This window comes from Otolemur garnettii, unplaced genomic scaffold, assembly GCF_000181295.1.
Source record: "Otolemur garnettii isolate 467f Iridium unplaced genomic scaffold, OtoGar3 scaffold00034, whole genome shotgun sequence".
NCBI lineage: Eukaryota > Metazoa > Chordata > Mammalia > Primates > Galagidae > Otolemur > Otolemur garnettii.
This window is the reverse complement of record NW_003852429.1, coordinates 9,800,404-9,817,688: the sequence shown is the minus strand read 5'-3', so window position 1 is coordinate 9,817,688 and position 17,285 is coordinate 9,800,404. Positions and strand designations below refer to the sequence as shown.

At 47.8% G+C, this 17,285-nt stretch overlaps 1 protein-coding gene across 3 annotated transcripts in view; it reads left to right on the top strand.

Moving 5' to 3' along the window:
* Positions 1 to 7,263: 7,263 nt before the first annotated feature.
* TMTC4 (transmembrane and tetratricopeptide repeat containing 4) overlaps positions 7,264 to 17,285 on the top strand; it is a 62,901-nt gene continuing 52,879 nt past the window's right edge. The window contains exons 1-3 of one of the 3 annotated variants that reach the window (XM_003789604.3): positions 7,264 to 7,362; positions 12,869 to 13,084; positions 17,049 to 17,164. In XM_003789604.3, coding sequence (XP_003789652.1) covers positions 12,923 to 13,084; positions 17,049 to 17,164 — 278 coding nt within the window. In that variant the 5' untranslated portion in view covers positions 7,264 to 7,362; positions 12,869 to 12,922. Of the gene's footprint in view, positions 7,363 to 9,419; positions 9,554 to 12,651; positions 13,085 to 17,048; positions 17,165 to 17,285 lie in introns of those variants that run through there. The other 2 variants (XM_023513103.1, XM_023513102.1) reach the window with 2 other exon arrangements.

Here is a 17,285-nt window from a genome sequence, read left to right as displayed (position 1 = left end):
GAGAAGGAGTCGTTACAGCACTCAGCTGATGTACACCCCAGGCTGTGTATAGAAGCAACAGAGCCAGCAGGTAGAAGGCATGACCACCACCTCCCCTGCCCAGCCAGGCTGCCTGACCTCAAGTCCCAGTTCGCCACATGCTAGCTCTTCCTAACTTCTGTGAGCCTCAGTGTCCACACCTGTAAATAGGGAATAATAAAAAAAAGTTGCTTAAGGACCAAATAAATTAATATATGGCACATACATTAATAGAACAATTTTTGTAAATTACTCTATTCGATTGTAATATATTAGAAAATATACCATATTATAATGAGTAAGCACTACTAAGTGTCACTTTCTCCTTTCCTCTGACTACAGGTATATCAGGACTTAAAAGTTTAGATTCAAATGTAACTACAGAGGCTACACAAGCTCATTTGCTTAATTAACCGTTATACACCTAATGTTGAAAACAAACATTAAACATGAAAATTTATGGAAATACTATGTAAAAACATGATGCTTTAAGATTAAGCAAATAAGGAATCCCATTTCGTGTTTCTCTCCAAAGCATCATTAATATGTATAGCAAAAAAATTGGCAAATATTGATTGACTTACAAAGTTCCCACCAACTCTTGCAAATCTTGGGAATTCTAAAAATAGGGGGATCTCAGGGTTATGGAAGAAAAGAAATGGCTGAAAATAGGTAGTTAATTGAAACTTAGAACAGATACTAAACTGCCTCTAAACTATTACCTTTCTTAAAACTTGAGGTAAAGCTCACATAATAGAAAATTCAGCATTTTAGCGATTTTAAGTAAACAATTCAGTAGCAATCAGTACATTCACAATGTCGTACCTTTATCTAGTTCCAAAACATTTTCATCTACTGCAAAAGGAAACCCCCTTCCTGTTAGTTAGTCATTCCCCACCTCCTCCTGCCTCCAGCCCACCAGCCCCCTGCAGCCTCTAATCTGCTTTCTGGCTGTCTTTTTCTATTCTGGATATTTCATATAAATGAAATCAGGGAATATATTTCCCTTTATGTCTTGCATAATGTTTTTAAGGCTCATCCACGTTGTAGTGTACATCATTGCCTCATGACCTGTCCTGAGGGCATAGCATTCCATTGTATGGACAGACCACATTTTGCTTATCCATTTGTCGAGTGATGAACATACGAGTTGTATCCACCTTTTGGCTGTTGTGAACAGTAAAAATTCATGTGCGAGTATTTGTTTGATTACCTTATTTCAATTCTTCCCAGTATGCACCCAGGAACGGAATTGCTGGATCCTCTGCTAAGTCTGTATTTAACTTTTTGAGAAACCTCTTCATTGTATTTTAATCTCAAGCTCTCAGAATCTTCTACCTCATGTGCACATTTCCCCTCCATGTTGACTTCCTAGGCCTCAGGATCCTCCCTGTTCTCCTGGGCCATCAACCCCATGACCCATGAGTCATGGCAGAGACTGAAGCATCAATTCTGAAGCCTGCGCTGCTCTGACCACTGGCTCTCTCTGACTCTGTTTAGGCAGCTAAGACTATGAGGAAAGAGGGCAAAGGGTGGAGCGTGGAGGTTCTATTCACCGACAGGTCTGGGTCCTTCCCTGGTATAAGTACTCAAATCTTTCCAGGCGGGCTCTCACTCTGGGAGGCCATAGCAGGTGGATCGCTTGAGCTGAGGAGTTAAAACCCAGCCTGAGTGACAGTGAGATCCCATCTCTACTCAAAATAGAAAAACTAGCCATGTGTGGTGGCATATGCCTGTAGTCCCAGCTGCTAGGGAGGCTGAGGCAAGAGAATTGTTTGAGCCCAAGAGTTTGAGGTTGCTGTGAGCTATGATGATGCCATGGTACTCTAGCGTGGGTCAGAGAGTAAGACTCTGTCTTGGAAAAAAAAAAATAAAAAAGAAATCTTTCTTCCAATAACCTTTATCTTAGTCAAGAATCCTTTGTCTAAAACAGCAGTTCTCTTGGATGGTGCCTGTGGCTGACTGGGTAGGGCGTTGGCCCCATATACAGAGGATAGAGGGTTCAAATCCAGCCCCAGCCAAACTGCAACAAAAAAATAGCTGGGCATTCTGGCGGGCGTTTGTAGTCCCAGCTACTCGGGAGGCTGAGCCAAGAGAATCACCTAAATCCAGGAGTTGGAAGTTGCTATGAGCTGTGACGCCACAGCACTCTACCAAGGGCAATAAAGTGAGACTCTGTCTCTACAAAATAAATAAATAAATAAATAAATAAATTTATTTATTTATTTATTTATTTTAGAGATGGTCTCACTTTATTGCCCTTTTAGACTCTAAAAGGAAGAGAAGCTATTCAAGGTAGCTGAAGAAAAAAGGGAGAATATGCTGGAGAGAAATGACGGTATCTCCCAGATTCAGAAGGCCTCACAAACTGGAGACTTTGGGCTCACGGTACCACTCTGGTGGCCAGTGCTGTGTTTCTCTCAGCATCGTGTCTTTCTAATCGTCTAATTCATTCTTGGTTTTTCCAGCAAACACCCTGCTCCTAAGGGGAAATAAGGAATGTCCAAGCCCTGGCCTTATCTCATTCTGTACGATCTCTGTTGATGAATCTCCTTCAACTTGGCTTGCTTAATTTATTCCCATAAGAAAAACTTCAGGAATCTCCTGCTGCCTATAGGACAAAGTCCAAATTCCTTATTACAACATTTCATACCCTCTTCGAACTAGAAACTTCCAACCTTTCCAGGCTGATTTCTCCCCCTGGACTGTGGGTCTAGGCTATCTGGCTTTCTGTAACATGCCCAGGGCAGTTTCTTTGCTGGAATGCTGTCCCTCACCAATCTTTCCTGCTGAAACGATATGCATCTGAAACAAACTCATTTCCTTGTTCTGGGGCACACAACTAATCTACATTTTCCAGCCCCTTGCACCTAGACAGCATGCCTGCTTTTCTCCAAAGAAAGGGAATGGAAGGAATGCATGTAGCTTCTGGGCGAAGGCAGTTCCCAGAACACGCATCTTCTCAACGTCCTCACTCTCTTCTCCCCTTCCCCACCAGATTATGCCAAACAAATGTGAAACCACAAATGAAGATGCCAGACCACGGCCACAGAATGGGTGGAGCCTGGGGCCCTGAATGCCTGCGTGGAGCTGGCTGCGTGGCTGTGACTTGAGAAAGCAAGCTTTATTGGTCAAAGTCACCGAGTTAGCGTTGTTCATAACGGAAGTTAACCTACCCTAATAGTGCACTGCCCTGTTTAAGACTTTGCCCAAATTTTACATCCTCCTATGTCACTCCTGTAGGAAACCACCACTCTGTCACCTGCCCTTTCTTCTCTAGCACTCTGTTGACGGTACTTATTTAAATCCATCTGCTTTACACCGTGCAGGCTGTTTATGTTTTCTGTCTTTCACTCTAGGTAGTATATTGTTTGAGGACAGTGTGAGGGGCTCCCCGTCCTCTGCCACACTTCAGTCTCCGGGCTGCTCTGCTGTACAGTGCACCCGCTGTTCCCTGATGGACCATCTATCTGGTGGACAGGGGTGGAGGGCAAGAAGGAAACTTGTGAGTCCCCCTACACTCTCCCAGGGTAAAGGGGATCTCACTGAGAGAGACCTCCAAACCCAGGGAAGCCAGCTACACTAGGGACAGCCTTGCTGTGCACTGTCCCAGAGGGCTCTGTTCACACAATCACGATGCACCTTGCATGTACACATTTTTCAGAGCTCAAAGGCTTTCCAGACCCCCCAAAATTTCAGTGACCCTCCAGACCTGCAACCAAACTAGCTGGATGGAGATGGTTAACCCCACAAAGGCTCAAATGGCTCATGTCCTCCTGACAACTTTGACATCTGCTATTGAGAAGGGAGTAGAGAGTAGGTAGGGAGGAGACAAGACAATATTTGCTATCTTCTCTGTGCCAGTTACTACCAGGTCACAATAACCTTATTAGGCATTTGGGGGGTTCTTTAACTCTCTGACTATACCCCTCAATTGTACACCCAGTCTGGACTTCACTGGATAATGCACCAGCTGTTTGACCCTAGACCTCTGGGCTTCCATCCTCATCTGTACAATAAGGATAATGATATTCCCTTGATAGAACTGTTGTTGAGAGTTAAATAACACAAGCACCTGCCTGGCACACACTCAGGGTCAACCATCCTGCCTTCAGAGTGTGACAGCAAAATCCCAAAGCTCCTGTCCCAGGGGCTGGGGTCAACGTACAGGCCCAGCAGCAGGGATTTTTTCTCTGCCCTAATCTTCTTATTAAACCATAAGGTAGTAAGAGGCAGAATCGGGGTCATGCTCACCTTTTTAGCCTCCACAGAGCCTACCCCTGTGCTTGGCACATAGTGCTATGTCGTTTTGATCATGGCTGCCCCAGCAATTTGCAGAACGTGAGCACTAGATTAAGGCAGGAGACTCCAATTCTAACTGTAGTATGGCCAGTAATGTGCAGTATGACGTTCAGAGCTGAACCTCTCTAGGGGAGACATTGTTAAATGCCTGTCCTGCAATAGGCACGGTAGCTGCCCGGCACAGACATGGTCCTTCCCTGCGTGGAAGTCACAGTCTAGTGAGGAAAATAGACTGTATACAAGTGATCACATGGTTAGTTAATTACAAAGGTAATGAAAACTGTGAGAGTATACACAGATGAACCTAAGGATGTTTGGGAAGAGCTTTCAGAGGAGGTAACCCTTAAGCAGAGACCTGAAGGGTGAATTAGAGGTGGCCAGCAGTTGTGAGGCAAGGTAGAAAGGAGCATTCTGGTGCATGTGAACAGCCCACGATGGAAAGGAACGCAGAAGCACATGGCAGGGCTCTGAGAAAGCCAGCACGGGGGTGGCATGAGACAACTCAGGAGCAGTGGGCAAGGGGCCAGATCCTGAAAGTTTAGGTCTTTTGATGGAAGGTCCACATCCTTCCATCTTGGAAGCAGTGGCCTACCAAGAGGGGCCACAGTGGGAGCAAACAATCCTGGGGACATAAAATAAGGTGTGTATTATCTATAGAGTATTAAAAGGCAACAATAAAACTGACTAAAACTTCATCTGCTTTTCATTTTTACCATGCACTGGTGATTTTAACCATGTCAGTCAATAGTGTGCTGGTAAATATTTAATAACTAGCTCTCTGGGGGAAATAGACATGTAGGTAAATATACAGGCATATGTGTATCATAAATGTTTCTGATAGGCGTAGAAATGATGTGTAGGAAAAATATACAAACAATCATAAAATATGTAGCTACCCTTTACAATGAATTCCGCATATTTCATTGATTCTAGCAGAACACTTTGGCTCATTTTTGCCAAAGGCTTGTATCAGAATCTAACCCATGCTTGCATCCCAATCCACTTTTTTCCAACAAATTTATTGTCATTAAATCTTATGCATGTTTGGTGGCAGGGTTCATGGGACAGCATTTGTTAAGTCATTTGTCATCCTTGTATAAACTAAACCCTTTAAACTGCAATCTTTTAGTTTCGGCACCAAGTGTAAGACATTTTTAAATATAATCTGCATTGTTAACAGTCCCTTTCTTAAAAAAAAAAAATCACTTTCTTAAGTCTAGAAACACAAACCAAGTCCCGATTCATACTGTTTGCCAATTTCCATGATGTAAATACTCCTGCCATGGCTGACTGCAATCCACCAAGGTGACATTACTGAGTGCAAGCTCGGAAGACCCATGCACAGTACCAAGTCGTTTTATGTTAGCAATGGAAACGGAAAGAACTGGACAGATTTGAAAGGCATTCAGGAAGCAGAATCTTGGCAATTTGTTAGATGCTGGGGTGAAGGCAGACTTTGCAAAATACTGGGGGGATGGTGTTGCCTTCACTGTCACAGGGAGACCTGGAGTTGAAAGCAGGTGGTGAAAAGTGTGCATTTAACTTTGGAGGTGTTCCATTTGAAGCGCTTGTGACATCCAAGTGGAAAAGCTGAATAGGAAGCTAGATATATGGGTTTGGAGCTCAGAGAAGCCAGGACTAGAGTTGTAAATTTGGGATATATTGATTGAAACGTTGGCAGTGGATTACATCACACAGGGCGAATTTGTGGAGTAAAATGAAACAGTCTGAGGCCTTGAAAATGCTGTTTGGTAGTTTTTCAGAGGCAGATAAGCAAACCCAGAAGACTGGGGGGAATCAGGGAAGTGGAGTGCTGTCCAGGCACAGGAAGATCATGTTTTAAGGAGGAAAAAGGGATTTTGCTGAGACATCAGGTAACATGAGGAAGGGAAGCATACTTTGGATTTAATGACATGGTTGTCACTGATAACTACAGCAAAGGCAATTTCACTGAGTGTGGAAACCAAGAAACGAATAAAATTGGGAGACCAGAAAAGTGGGGGCAGGCAGCTCTTTCAACACCCCAGCAAAGGAGAGCAGCAAGAGAGAGGCAGGGTGGCAGGTGGCATAGGGAAGCCTTCAAAATCATCAAATGCTGAGGATACGGATTCCAGTACAGAGGGAGGGACTGCTCGGTTTCCAGGATATTGGAAAAGGACAGGAGGGGGTGGGGGGAATAGGAGTAGGTGTGTAGGTGGAAAGTGGAAGAAGATTCTTTCCCTGTTTTCTTGAAGCAGGGGGCAAAGTCAGCTATGAGAATGGAAGTATGGGAGTGAAGTGACAATCTGGTTAGGAGTGGAGGTTTAGAACTAAGAGGGCAGTGGCGTGGCTCATGGACGCACGTTTGGTGGCTCTGACTGCAGCAGGGTTCATGGGACAGCAGAGCCTTGGGAAGAAGGTGGTTTCAGTCCGTTCTGTTCTGGGGGGGCGGGGTGGGGGCAGAAGGTGCAGACACACATTTCAAACAACTCTCCCAAACAGGAAGAGTCGGGAGTTCTGGCCGTCCTGTAGGGACGCAGCAGACCCTTCGCGGCGCAAAGGCAGGCCAGAAACAGGGTCCGGTGCTCGCGGACCGCGGCCGGTAAGGGAGGGTGCGCTCTGGCTCCCGCAGCCTGCTTCGCCCAGCCCGGCTGAGGCCGCCCCCTTCCCGCCCCGGCCCCGCCCCCGCCTCGGATCCACTCCTAGAAGCTGCTTCCTCCTCTCCCGCGGAGTCCGTCTGTCCCTGAGCCTCCTCGCCGCCGACTAGCGCCCTCTGGCCTGACGTCACCGGCGCGTCCACCAATGAGTTGAAGAGGGACTGGGCCGCAGCCTGAAAGTGACGGGAGAAGCAGCCAATGGCCGGGAGGAGGGGCGGGCCGAGACGGGGGTGCGAGGGGAGCGCCCGGCGCGTGGGGCGCTGCGGGACGGCAGGGAGGGTTGGGGGGCGCGGCGGGGGGCGGCGCGCGGGCGGCCCCTCCCCTGCCAGCTGCGGGCGGGCGCCAGGAGCCGCCGGAGTTTCCGCGCCCGGAAGGGAGATGCGGCCGTGGCTCGGGCTCCTTGCAGGTAACGCGCGGGGCGGCCCTGCAGGGCCGAACGCGCCGCGGGGCGAGTGGAGTTGGGCTTGGAGCGAGCGCAGGCTCCCCTGTGCCGCTGAGCCCTGAACCCTGAGCCCCATGCGGCGGCCCATGCCCAGGGCCGGTGCTGCTGAAGGAGTTGGCTTCCAGACCTGGGCTGCGGCCGGGGCCGGGGTCACCGGGGACGCGGGCCCCGAGCGCCCCGGTGCAAGCAGCACACGGGACAAAGGGCGCGGCGTGGAGGCTGCGCGCCTCGCCAACCCGCGCCCGCCGCTCTAGCCCCTGCGCTCCCTCCGCCCGGGCCGAGGTCACCGCCCCGCCCCTGCCCTCTCCAGCCGCGTGGGGTCCCCTCGGCCCGCGGCGGGTCTCTGGAGCGGCCACCTGGCCGTGGGGCCCCGCGCCTGGCCGCCAGCTGGCCGCAGCGCAGGCGATGGCTGGGCACAGCCGGGCCGCTTGGCCGCCTGCCCTGGGTTACGAGGCGGCTCCCCCGCAGCACTGCAAGAGCCGGCTACTCCACACTCGGCTGCCGAGCGGAGCGGCGCGAGTGCGGGGGCCACCGATCCGCGCGCCTGGGGCCACCGAGCCGCCACTTCGCGGCGTGGGCTCGGAGTTCGGGGAAGCTGAGCAAGTGGCGCAACCACCGCCTCACCTCCTGCGAATACCGTGGGGCTTCTGATCTTGTTGATGTTGTGACTGGGCTGTGTGTATGTTTTCTCCTTCTTTTTTTTAACCACACACAAAAGAAGGGAGGAGTTATAGGAACGATCTAGCCACTATGAGTCATCCCACGTTTTGCTCTTTCCCTGGGAGAGCAAATGGATGGGGAGAATTTCTTGGGAAACAATTGTAGTAAGGACTGACTAGATCCCCTTCCTGCCCTCTTTCGCTGCAGTCCCGCCTGTGCCTGGTGCGTCCGGGACGGAGGAGGGTTAAAGTGACTGTCCGCGGACTGAAATGGGAGACTGGCTACAGCTAGCAAGCTGGAAACTTTTTCAGGACAGTGGGACTGTGAATGTCGAACCACACACATTATTGCTATAGGCAGCCATGGCCCTGGGGCATTACTGAACTTAAAAATGGGAAGCAGGTCACGACAGGACCATACCTTCCTTCAGTGGCATTTGGCTCTGCCCTGCACAGGACAGGATGGTGGAGATGGCTGGCTCCCCTGCCGTGAGGGGCTGGGACAGCAGCAGAGCCCGCCAGCTCAGGGTCTCCAGGCTCCTGCCAGGCCCACGGATTTTTGGTCGGAAGCGATCGTGCTTTTTAGTCTGATTTCCAGAGGCACTGTCACATCTCAGCATAGCAGCGGGCAGCCGGTTGTGTGGATGGATTGCTACTGATGAGGTAGAAAGGCCAGGCTGAGACCAACAGGCCCGTCCATGCGTGTGGAAAGATATCTTCAGTAGGTGGCTACTGCTAATTTTTCCAGGGTGAATCATTTAGTTTTGGTCTCACCATTCTGCTTATTGCAGTCCAGTCTGCTGTGTCAGCCATCACTGGGTCCTTGTAGCTCAATGACATTTGTTCTGGGAGGGTCCCTGCTGGAGGTCTTTTTGACCTTTGCACTGATGATTGTTTTAATAGCCTGAAAACTGAGGCTTGATATTCAAAGTTTGAGAGATTAGGGATGAAGGGACCTCTGCTTTGACCTCAGTTAAGCTACTATTGAAGCAATAGTTTGTTCTGACCTAGGAGTCAGGCAGTGGTCAGAGGCTGGCCTTTATTACAACAGGCTAGTGCACTGTACTTCCACTGAGGCCGCTGTGGGATGCCCTTCTTCTCACCCCACAAGGGGAACTTGTTTTCTAGCCATGGTAGAGGAGCAGAGGATCCCAGGCAGGGAGGGGATAAAACAATGTGGCCCAGTGCTGAAACAGGGGTCTATTCCCATGTCATGGCTTGGGTATAAAGAAGAGTTGGAGGGGCTGATCCCCCATCTCTGCCACCTCATATGGCCTATCTCAGATCATTGCAGAACAAAGGTCATTTATTACTGGAGGAAGAGGACTTAGAAGCAGGGTTGCTTTGTGTGGTTTTGCATTTTATGCAACAGAGAGATGCTTGGCTAAGGAAGCCATGTGCCCTGGGTCTGCGCAAAAGAAGGATGCCCCTTCTTCAGTGGCACCAGGAGCCATTTGCAGGAACAGACAATGGCAGCACGGGTGTTCCTAAGACAGGTGAGCAGGGATTAGGCACCAGGAGCTAATTTCCTCTAAAATTAGAGGAAAAATGAGAACTAATTATTTGCATATATTGCCTCGTTTAATCACTACAACATCCTGAAGAAAGTAGTGGTACCCTATTGTGTGGATGAGGAAATTGGTCCTCAGAAAGACTTAGTAGCTCAAGGTCATGCAGCCAGCAAGTCCAAAGTTACCTGTCTGCAGAGCCTTTGCTCTCAACTACTGGACTCTGAGAACTTTGCATGTATTTCTAACACATTATAGTTCTTTTTGCATTTGCTAGTAGAAGGCATTCTCTGAACTATTCTGCTATGTACATTAACAATAAGTCTCTTAAATGAAAAGGGCATTTATGGGTATTTTCAGTAGCACAAAAAAGCAGGGTCCTTGGAGACTAAAGGGGAAGGAGCCCCTTGAGATAGAGGAGTGGAGTAGTCATGGTAATAAGGAAAGAGCCAGCCAGAACTGAGATAGTATAGAGTGGAGCAGGTGGCAGGAGGGGTGGGGACAACCTGTGGATTCCCTGATGTCCCTGTAACAGAAGAGGAAAGTTTCATTCTAAGATTGAATCAACCATCATTTTGACTTCTCAAGAGTCTGGGCCTGGCCTCAGAGGGCACCAGACATGTTGGGTCTACACCCCCCTGGGCTGTTGCCTGACTATCAAAATGATTAGTCTGTTGGGGTGGATCTGCTGTACAGTGGCTACTTTAGGAGCACAAAGTATTTTTCCTGTCTCAGTGTTCCACTTGTAAGGCAATTTGAACCTCATGACCAACTTGTGTGAAGTCACATTCAAGTATTTGGGGCTAAACCAGAAAACATCAAAACCAGTTATGAGACCTTGGGTCAGCTCATGACTCTTATGTACATTTATAATTGTTATAAATTATTTTTTTTCCTTCACATTAATTTTCTAAAACAATTAGTTCCCATTATTGTCATATTTTAGAGGAAATTATCTCCTGGTGCCTAATCCCTGCTCACCTGTCTTAGGAACACCCATGTTGCCACTGTCTGTTCCTGCAAATAGGTTTACCAACAAGGGACCTGGTGCCATTGAAGAAGGGGCATCCTTGTTTAACTTTCTAAATGTTAACTTCACATTAAGTTTTCTAATAAGAACACTTATTCTGGCAGCGCCTATAGCTCAGTGGTTACGGCACCGGCCATATACACTGAGGCTTGCGGGGTTGAACCTGGCCCAGGCCAGGTAAAACAATAGTGACAATTGCAACAAAAAAAAATAGCCAGTTATTGTGGCAGGCACCTGAAGTCCCAGCTACTTGGGAGGCTGAGGCAAGAGAATCACTTAAGCCCAAGAGTTTGAGGTTGCTATGAGCTGTGATGCCGTGGTACTCTACCCCGGATGACATAGTGAGACTCCGTCTCAAAAAAAAAGAAGAACACTTATTCTTTCCATTTTAAGTCATATCTACCTAACTATTTAGTCTTTTAATTTGTACTGTTTTTTTTTAAGTAGCAGGAAATGTAAGCATAGTGACATGGTGGTCAGGCCTACATGGTGACTAGTATTGTGTTTGAGGTGTATTTGAGCAATGGTTTATCCTTTCATTGGAAAACCACACACACACACACACAGATAATGGTTGGAATGTTACCCCAGCACTTAGGGAGAGCATGTCTTACGTCAGTGAGGGAGTTGCAGAATCTTCCATCTCTAGATGGCAAATCTGGACCTCCTTGTGGGCCCTGGAAAGGGTCAGCATTACCACCCACGAAATGGTGTGTCCCATTGCCTGTTGGGTCTGTCTCCACCTTTACTCAGAAGCTTGTGGAAAAGATGCCTGTGACTTCAGATGGCCTATTAGGCTGACTTCTTATTGATTCTAATGAAGGGGGCTGGGACTGACTTCTATCTATCTCAGAGGAAAGGACGGGGCTGGGTCCCTTCATAGGGAAGACAAGAGCCTTGGCACCAATAAACCACATACAGTAAACCCCCGTTTAACATCATCATCGGTAGGTTCTTAGAAACTTCTACTGTAAACAAAATGATGTTTAATGAAACAGCTGTGTTTGGGGACCTCCTGTAGGCTGTTTCAAATAAAGTCACAGGTTTCAAGAATCTGTTGATGATGTTAATTGAGGACTTACTGTACCAAAGGGGATTTCCTAAAGAAAATCATTCCCTGTCTGTGTTTCGTCCTCCTGGAAGGAAGTGCCAGTGATAATTGCCAACCTCCACTAACCCTCCTAACACCCTGGCAGTGCTGGGAATTTCATTTGACTCTTGTGGGGGTTCTCTGAGGGAGGCACTATTGTCATGTCCATTTCACTGGTCGGGAAACAGGCCCAGAGAAGGTAAGTGATTTGTCCAAAGTTACCCAAGATTGGAACTAAGGAATCCAACCTACACATGATCCTAAGAAAGCATCCGCTGAGGGCGTGGTGGGATGGGGGGGGGGTGTAAAATGAAATGTGATTGGGTGGATTCCAAGGCGTTCTTACACTGTGCAGAGTGCCATAGGAAGTGGGCTCAGGGAGGATGGGACATGCAGACCACACACCTGACACAGGGCAAGGCTGGGACGCTGACATTCCTGGTCTTAACATTTTGTCCATTTGAAGGAAAGTTCAAAGTAAGTGTATATTGACTCTTTCACCAGTATTAAAAGTCATGTCCTCAGGTAGAACAGCCTCCTTTGGGATAAAGCTCAGCCCTTTCTGGGACAAGATCCTGCCCCAAAACAGTCATCTTTCTATCTGTCCTGTGCACGGAAACCACTAATCTGGCCATCAGTCCTTCAATCATGTGCCCTGCTCTATTAAACTCTTCTCTCCCAGGCATTCACCTCACTGGCCTGTGCACCTAAGTCCTGCACATAGAATTGGGATCTCGTTTTATACACACCCTCCCCAACACATACAACGTCCTAAAACCCAACAATGAGTATTGTTTTTTCTTGCTTTGGATGAGGTAAGATGGTATCTTCTTTCTTTTAAGTTTGGTTAACTGGTTCAAGGGTAAATAAAAATGATTTGTCTTAGGAGACTTATAAATATGGGATTTCATTGAATTAGTCGGCAGGCCAGCATCAGAAGCCTGAGGACATCTGATTGGACAGACCAGGTGGCAGGGCTCAGGCATCCGTGTGTGTCCCAGGTGACTTTCCTGCCCACCGGAGTTTAGAAACCGCAACTTAAAACTTTTTAATGATCATGTCCTATAAAATTGCAGCATAAATGACTACCTAGCTCTGATTTAAATAAAGTGAATATCTCCACTCTGGAAATACATGCACCAAAATGTCGATAGCTGTTTCTGTGGCTCTGTGTCTCCTGCAGATTTCTAACCAGCATAATGCTGGAGCCGGGGGCCGCCCACCTGCAGTTTTCAGAATGGCTGAGCTGGACACTGACTTGGATCACATCCTTCCATCTTCTGTTCTCGCGCCTTTCTGGGCCAAGTTAGTCGTGGGATTTGTTTCCCTCGTGTGTTTTGCACGGAGCTACGATGGAGATTTTGTCTTTGATGACTCTGAAGCTATTGTTAATAATAAGGTTTGTGTCTTTATACTCTTCTGGTAAACTTCTGTTGAACACTGGCCTGCACCTCAGTGATCACCTAAGTTTACGCCTCATTCTTTTCTGGGAAACTCAGGTCAGGCATTTGCCAAGGCCCCATTTGTGCTCTAGATTTTCCACCTTCCTGAGAGCAGAGCTCTCGTGCCCCTCCTATTTCTGGCAGCAAGGTCTCCAACCTTTGTATGAATTCATCTTTACCATCATGAGGCTCAGTCTGCACATGTATCAGAGATTACTAGGCAAGGAAGACTGCAGGGCATTGCAGACTAAGTATTTCAGGTTATGTGAATTTTTCCAGAACTGTTTTTTAAAAAATGATGCATTTGCTTCAGTGATGGGCAGGTCTGAGCACCTGCCAAAAGCTGCATTCTCAGCAGCACAGAGCAAGCTGGCCGTGGCTCTGTCCTTCACTGAGGGTGTCAGGACAGCCTGCTGCCAGCAGCTGGGCACGAGGAATGTACTACCCCTGGGTGCTGCACTCTGCTCATTTCATGTTTGGAGATTCAAATTTGCTGAACTTGGAAAATCCCAGTCAGATGTGCTCACCAGTGGCCAGCTACGGTATACTGGTGCAAGGAAAATGGTATTCCTTTTTGCTAACTAACTAGAGTTAGGGAAGAAGAAGTAGGTTTGTGGCAAGGGAAGGAAAAGATGCAAGCTAAAAGAAAACCAGAGCAAGATTTGGCCCCCGTAGCACAGTAGTTATGGTGCCAGCCATATGCACCCAGGGTGGCGGGTGCGATCCCGGCCTGGGCCAGCTAAACAATGACAACTGCAGCCAAAAATAGCTGAGCATTGTGGTGGGCACCTGTAGTCCCAGCTACTTGGGAGGCTTGAGAGAATCACTTAAGCCCAAGAATTTGAGGTTTCTGTGAGCTGTGATGCCATGGCACTCTACTGAGGGCAACATAGTGAGACTCTGTCTCAAAAAAAAAAAAAAAAGAAAGAAAATCAGAACGAGTAACTCAGAAGCAGGAAAAGCCCAGAGGAGAAACAGCCCTGCAATGGGCGCAAGTTAGAGCCTTCATGACACAGTCTAGCTCAGGGATGGGGAAACTTGTGGGTTTGAGGTCACACATGGCTTTCTAGGTCCTTACAGGTAGCCTTTTGACTGAATCCCAAGTTTACGAACAAATCTGTTTAATAAGGATTTGTAGTAATTCAACAGATATTTTGTGTCTGTTCCTTAATTTAGGAAGAGGACCTGGAGGAATATAAGAATCCAGCTCTAGTGGGTGTAACTGTAGCAATTCTTGGTAACAGTGTTGTTGGGTGAAGTCACAGGTGCCATGAGGAGGAGGTCATTTTCATATTGGAAATGTTGAGGAAAAACTCATATTCTAAAGGGGATGGAAAAAATGGCTGATCAGCAGGCATTTCGTTTGCAACATAATATTGATCTCCATTTTGGTGGCACAGAGTAGAACATTGTTAATGTTTATTTTAATTCAGGTTTTCCATTTGAAATTTTCTTCAGGGTCCCCCAGCAGTTACTGTAGATGATTCCATTTCAGTTCCTTTTCAAACTATGCCTAAAAGAACTAAGTTCTAAAGCAACTCTGTCAACTTGGTGGCGTAATACCCACAGAATTGCTTCTCTCTTTATTTTTTAAATCCCATTATTCATTTTGGTAAGTGTTTCTTGCCTCTTCTTCTTTTATGAAGTGGGAGATAGATATAAAGTGTTAATCTAGAACCTATGTTGAAAAATTTTGGCCGGACAGACAGAACAGAAACCCTGAGCCCTGTTGCCCTGTTGTGTGGGTGGCCCTGGCTGGGGTGTGACCCTCTGGCCTCCGTGCGAGGTGAGGCAGATGAAGCTGTTTTGTGGCTCTGCTGAGCTCTGCCTTGGCAGTGTCTTCTGGGGCATCACACTGTGCCCCTTTTGTTAACTTGCTGGCGCTCCCCGATTCCTTTCCTGTTAATGAAAGGCACTCCTCTGTTCACTGGCACCGTGCCCACCGTAATGGGGAGCAGGCTGCTACTGGATTGTAGTGATGTCAAAGACCGTTTTCCAGAGGCTGCCTTGGAGTGCGGAGTTGCCCTTTTTGTTCCACGAGATGTGATCCTCTTGGAGACAGTGGAGTGAGGAGGAATTTCAGACACAGTATATGTTTTCCATAAATCATTATAAGGAAAAATTGACCTTTCTTTCTGTAGCACACCCTGCTGTGTGTAGGCTCCACCTAATCAAATATTTAGAGTTGCTGGTGGTGTTCATTTCCTTTTTAAAGGGAGGGGAGGATCCCCCACCCCCACCCCTTCGCAGCTGAATGAATACTTTGGTGATGATGCAAAAGAAGTTAAGCTTCAAGTTTTGTCACCCGCCAGCTAAACTAGCAAGAGGCTTGCAGACACTCACCAAATAACCAGTTCCTGGGGAGGCAGGGTGGGCGGTGCACTCAAGACCTCTCTTGGATGTGAGAGGCCCCTTACTGTGGGAATCAGGCGACTGGCCTTGCACCTGTCCCCTCTGCTCAAGCATTTCCTGGGAGTCAGGAAGGTCTTCTGTAGCAAATACTGAAGTCCTCCTGTGACAGGGACAGTTGCTGTTCTTTGGGGCTATCCATCCTCTGACCCACTTTTTGTTTGGGATGTTCTTATTGCTCAAGACCATTTGATTAGGAAGCTGGCACCGACCTGGGCGCTTCTCTCAGGTGTGCCCACCTGTTGGAGCTAGTTATACAAAGAAAGAGTCAGGATGTCGCTGGCTAGTCTCTGAGGGGTTCAGTATGATTTGTGGTTGCGTGTGCTTCTGGCTGCTCAGCCCCATTCTGGTTTTCCACCCTACATGGTGAGTGTGTGAGTCTCACACTCGCCCTTCAAGTATTCATTTGCCTAAGTGAGTCAGAATTTGTTTAGTTACCACAATAAAGAATCTTGACTGATATTCTAAGCAATGATCAGTGCATCGTAATTCTAGTTCCTAAAACATCCCTGCTTAGTTATGCCTTAAAGAGAAAATTAATCGTCAGCTTTGTGACTTACTCTGCAGTGCCTTGTTTGCCTTTTTTCTTGTTAGACAAAGTTTAAGCCATCTAGTTTCACAATGTAAATGTAAAAAAAAAAAATGCACTTTTAAGTATCTGTAATACTTAATACCAAATTAGGTAATACAATACCAAATTAGGTTACCTCAACAGTAAGATACAGACAGTTTTTTCATGTGTAGTCATTTTTAGCTTTAAAAATTACATGATTTTTAGCTTAAAAAAATTTTTTTTTGTTTTTTCTAAATTGTACACTATGCTAAGCCCATAGATATGAGAGGTTAATAGTGATCTTATTTATCTATACAGTCATTCATTCATTCAACATGTATGAAGCACCTTCTGTGTATTCCCAGCAAATTCAGATGGGGCCCAGGCCTTGTAGAGCCCGCACCCAGCAGTGCAGATGGATAATGGTCATGGGATTACAAGTCCCAGTGTGCCACATGCTGGGGGACAGGGCCACAATGCCCCAGACCCACAGAAGGGGGATGGGATCAGCTCAGAAAGGGCAGAGCTCAGGGGTTGAGATATGAATGGTGGGAGGAGTTGAGTTGTAAAGAGTTGGCAGTGCCCGTTCAGGGGAGACCTGCAGAGCCTTTGGGATGGAGCTCACGGGAGCCATAGAGGGGACAATGTCAAGTTCATGGGAGCCAGAGCACCTCGGGCTGCGGCAGCCCCCTCAGAGGTGGGCTCTGTCACATGGGTGGGTGAGCCAATGTGTGGTTTGAAACAACCAGTACAGAGACCACATCTGAGGGTACAGCAACTGCACAGGCGTGGCCTCAGGGCGAGGTGACGCAGCTGGGCCCAGGCTGGCGGGAGAGGTGAGGGGGGCAGATTTAAGAGTACTGAGGAGCTCAGGAAGAGGCTCAGCGAGGGTGTCCGTCCAGGGCTGAGGGAGGAGTCCCGACTCCCTTGTCCAGAGTGTCCCTGGTGTGTCCCTGCAGGACCTCCAAGCAGAAACACCCCTTGGCGACCTGTGGCACCATGACTTCTGGGGCAGCAGACTGAGCAGCAACACCAGCCACAAGTCCTACCGGCCTCTCACCGTCCTGACTTTCAGGTAACTCATAACCACACAGGGCACTGGACATTGGCATGGTTTGTGCCTTGGGGTGCCGAGGGTTGGGGAGTCCCATCAGTGGCTCCGATGACATTGGCATGGTTTGTGCCTTGGGGTGCCG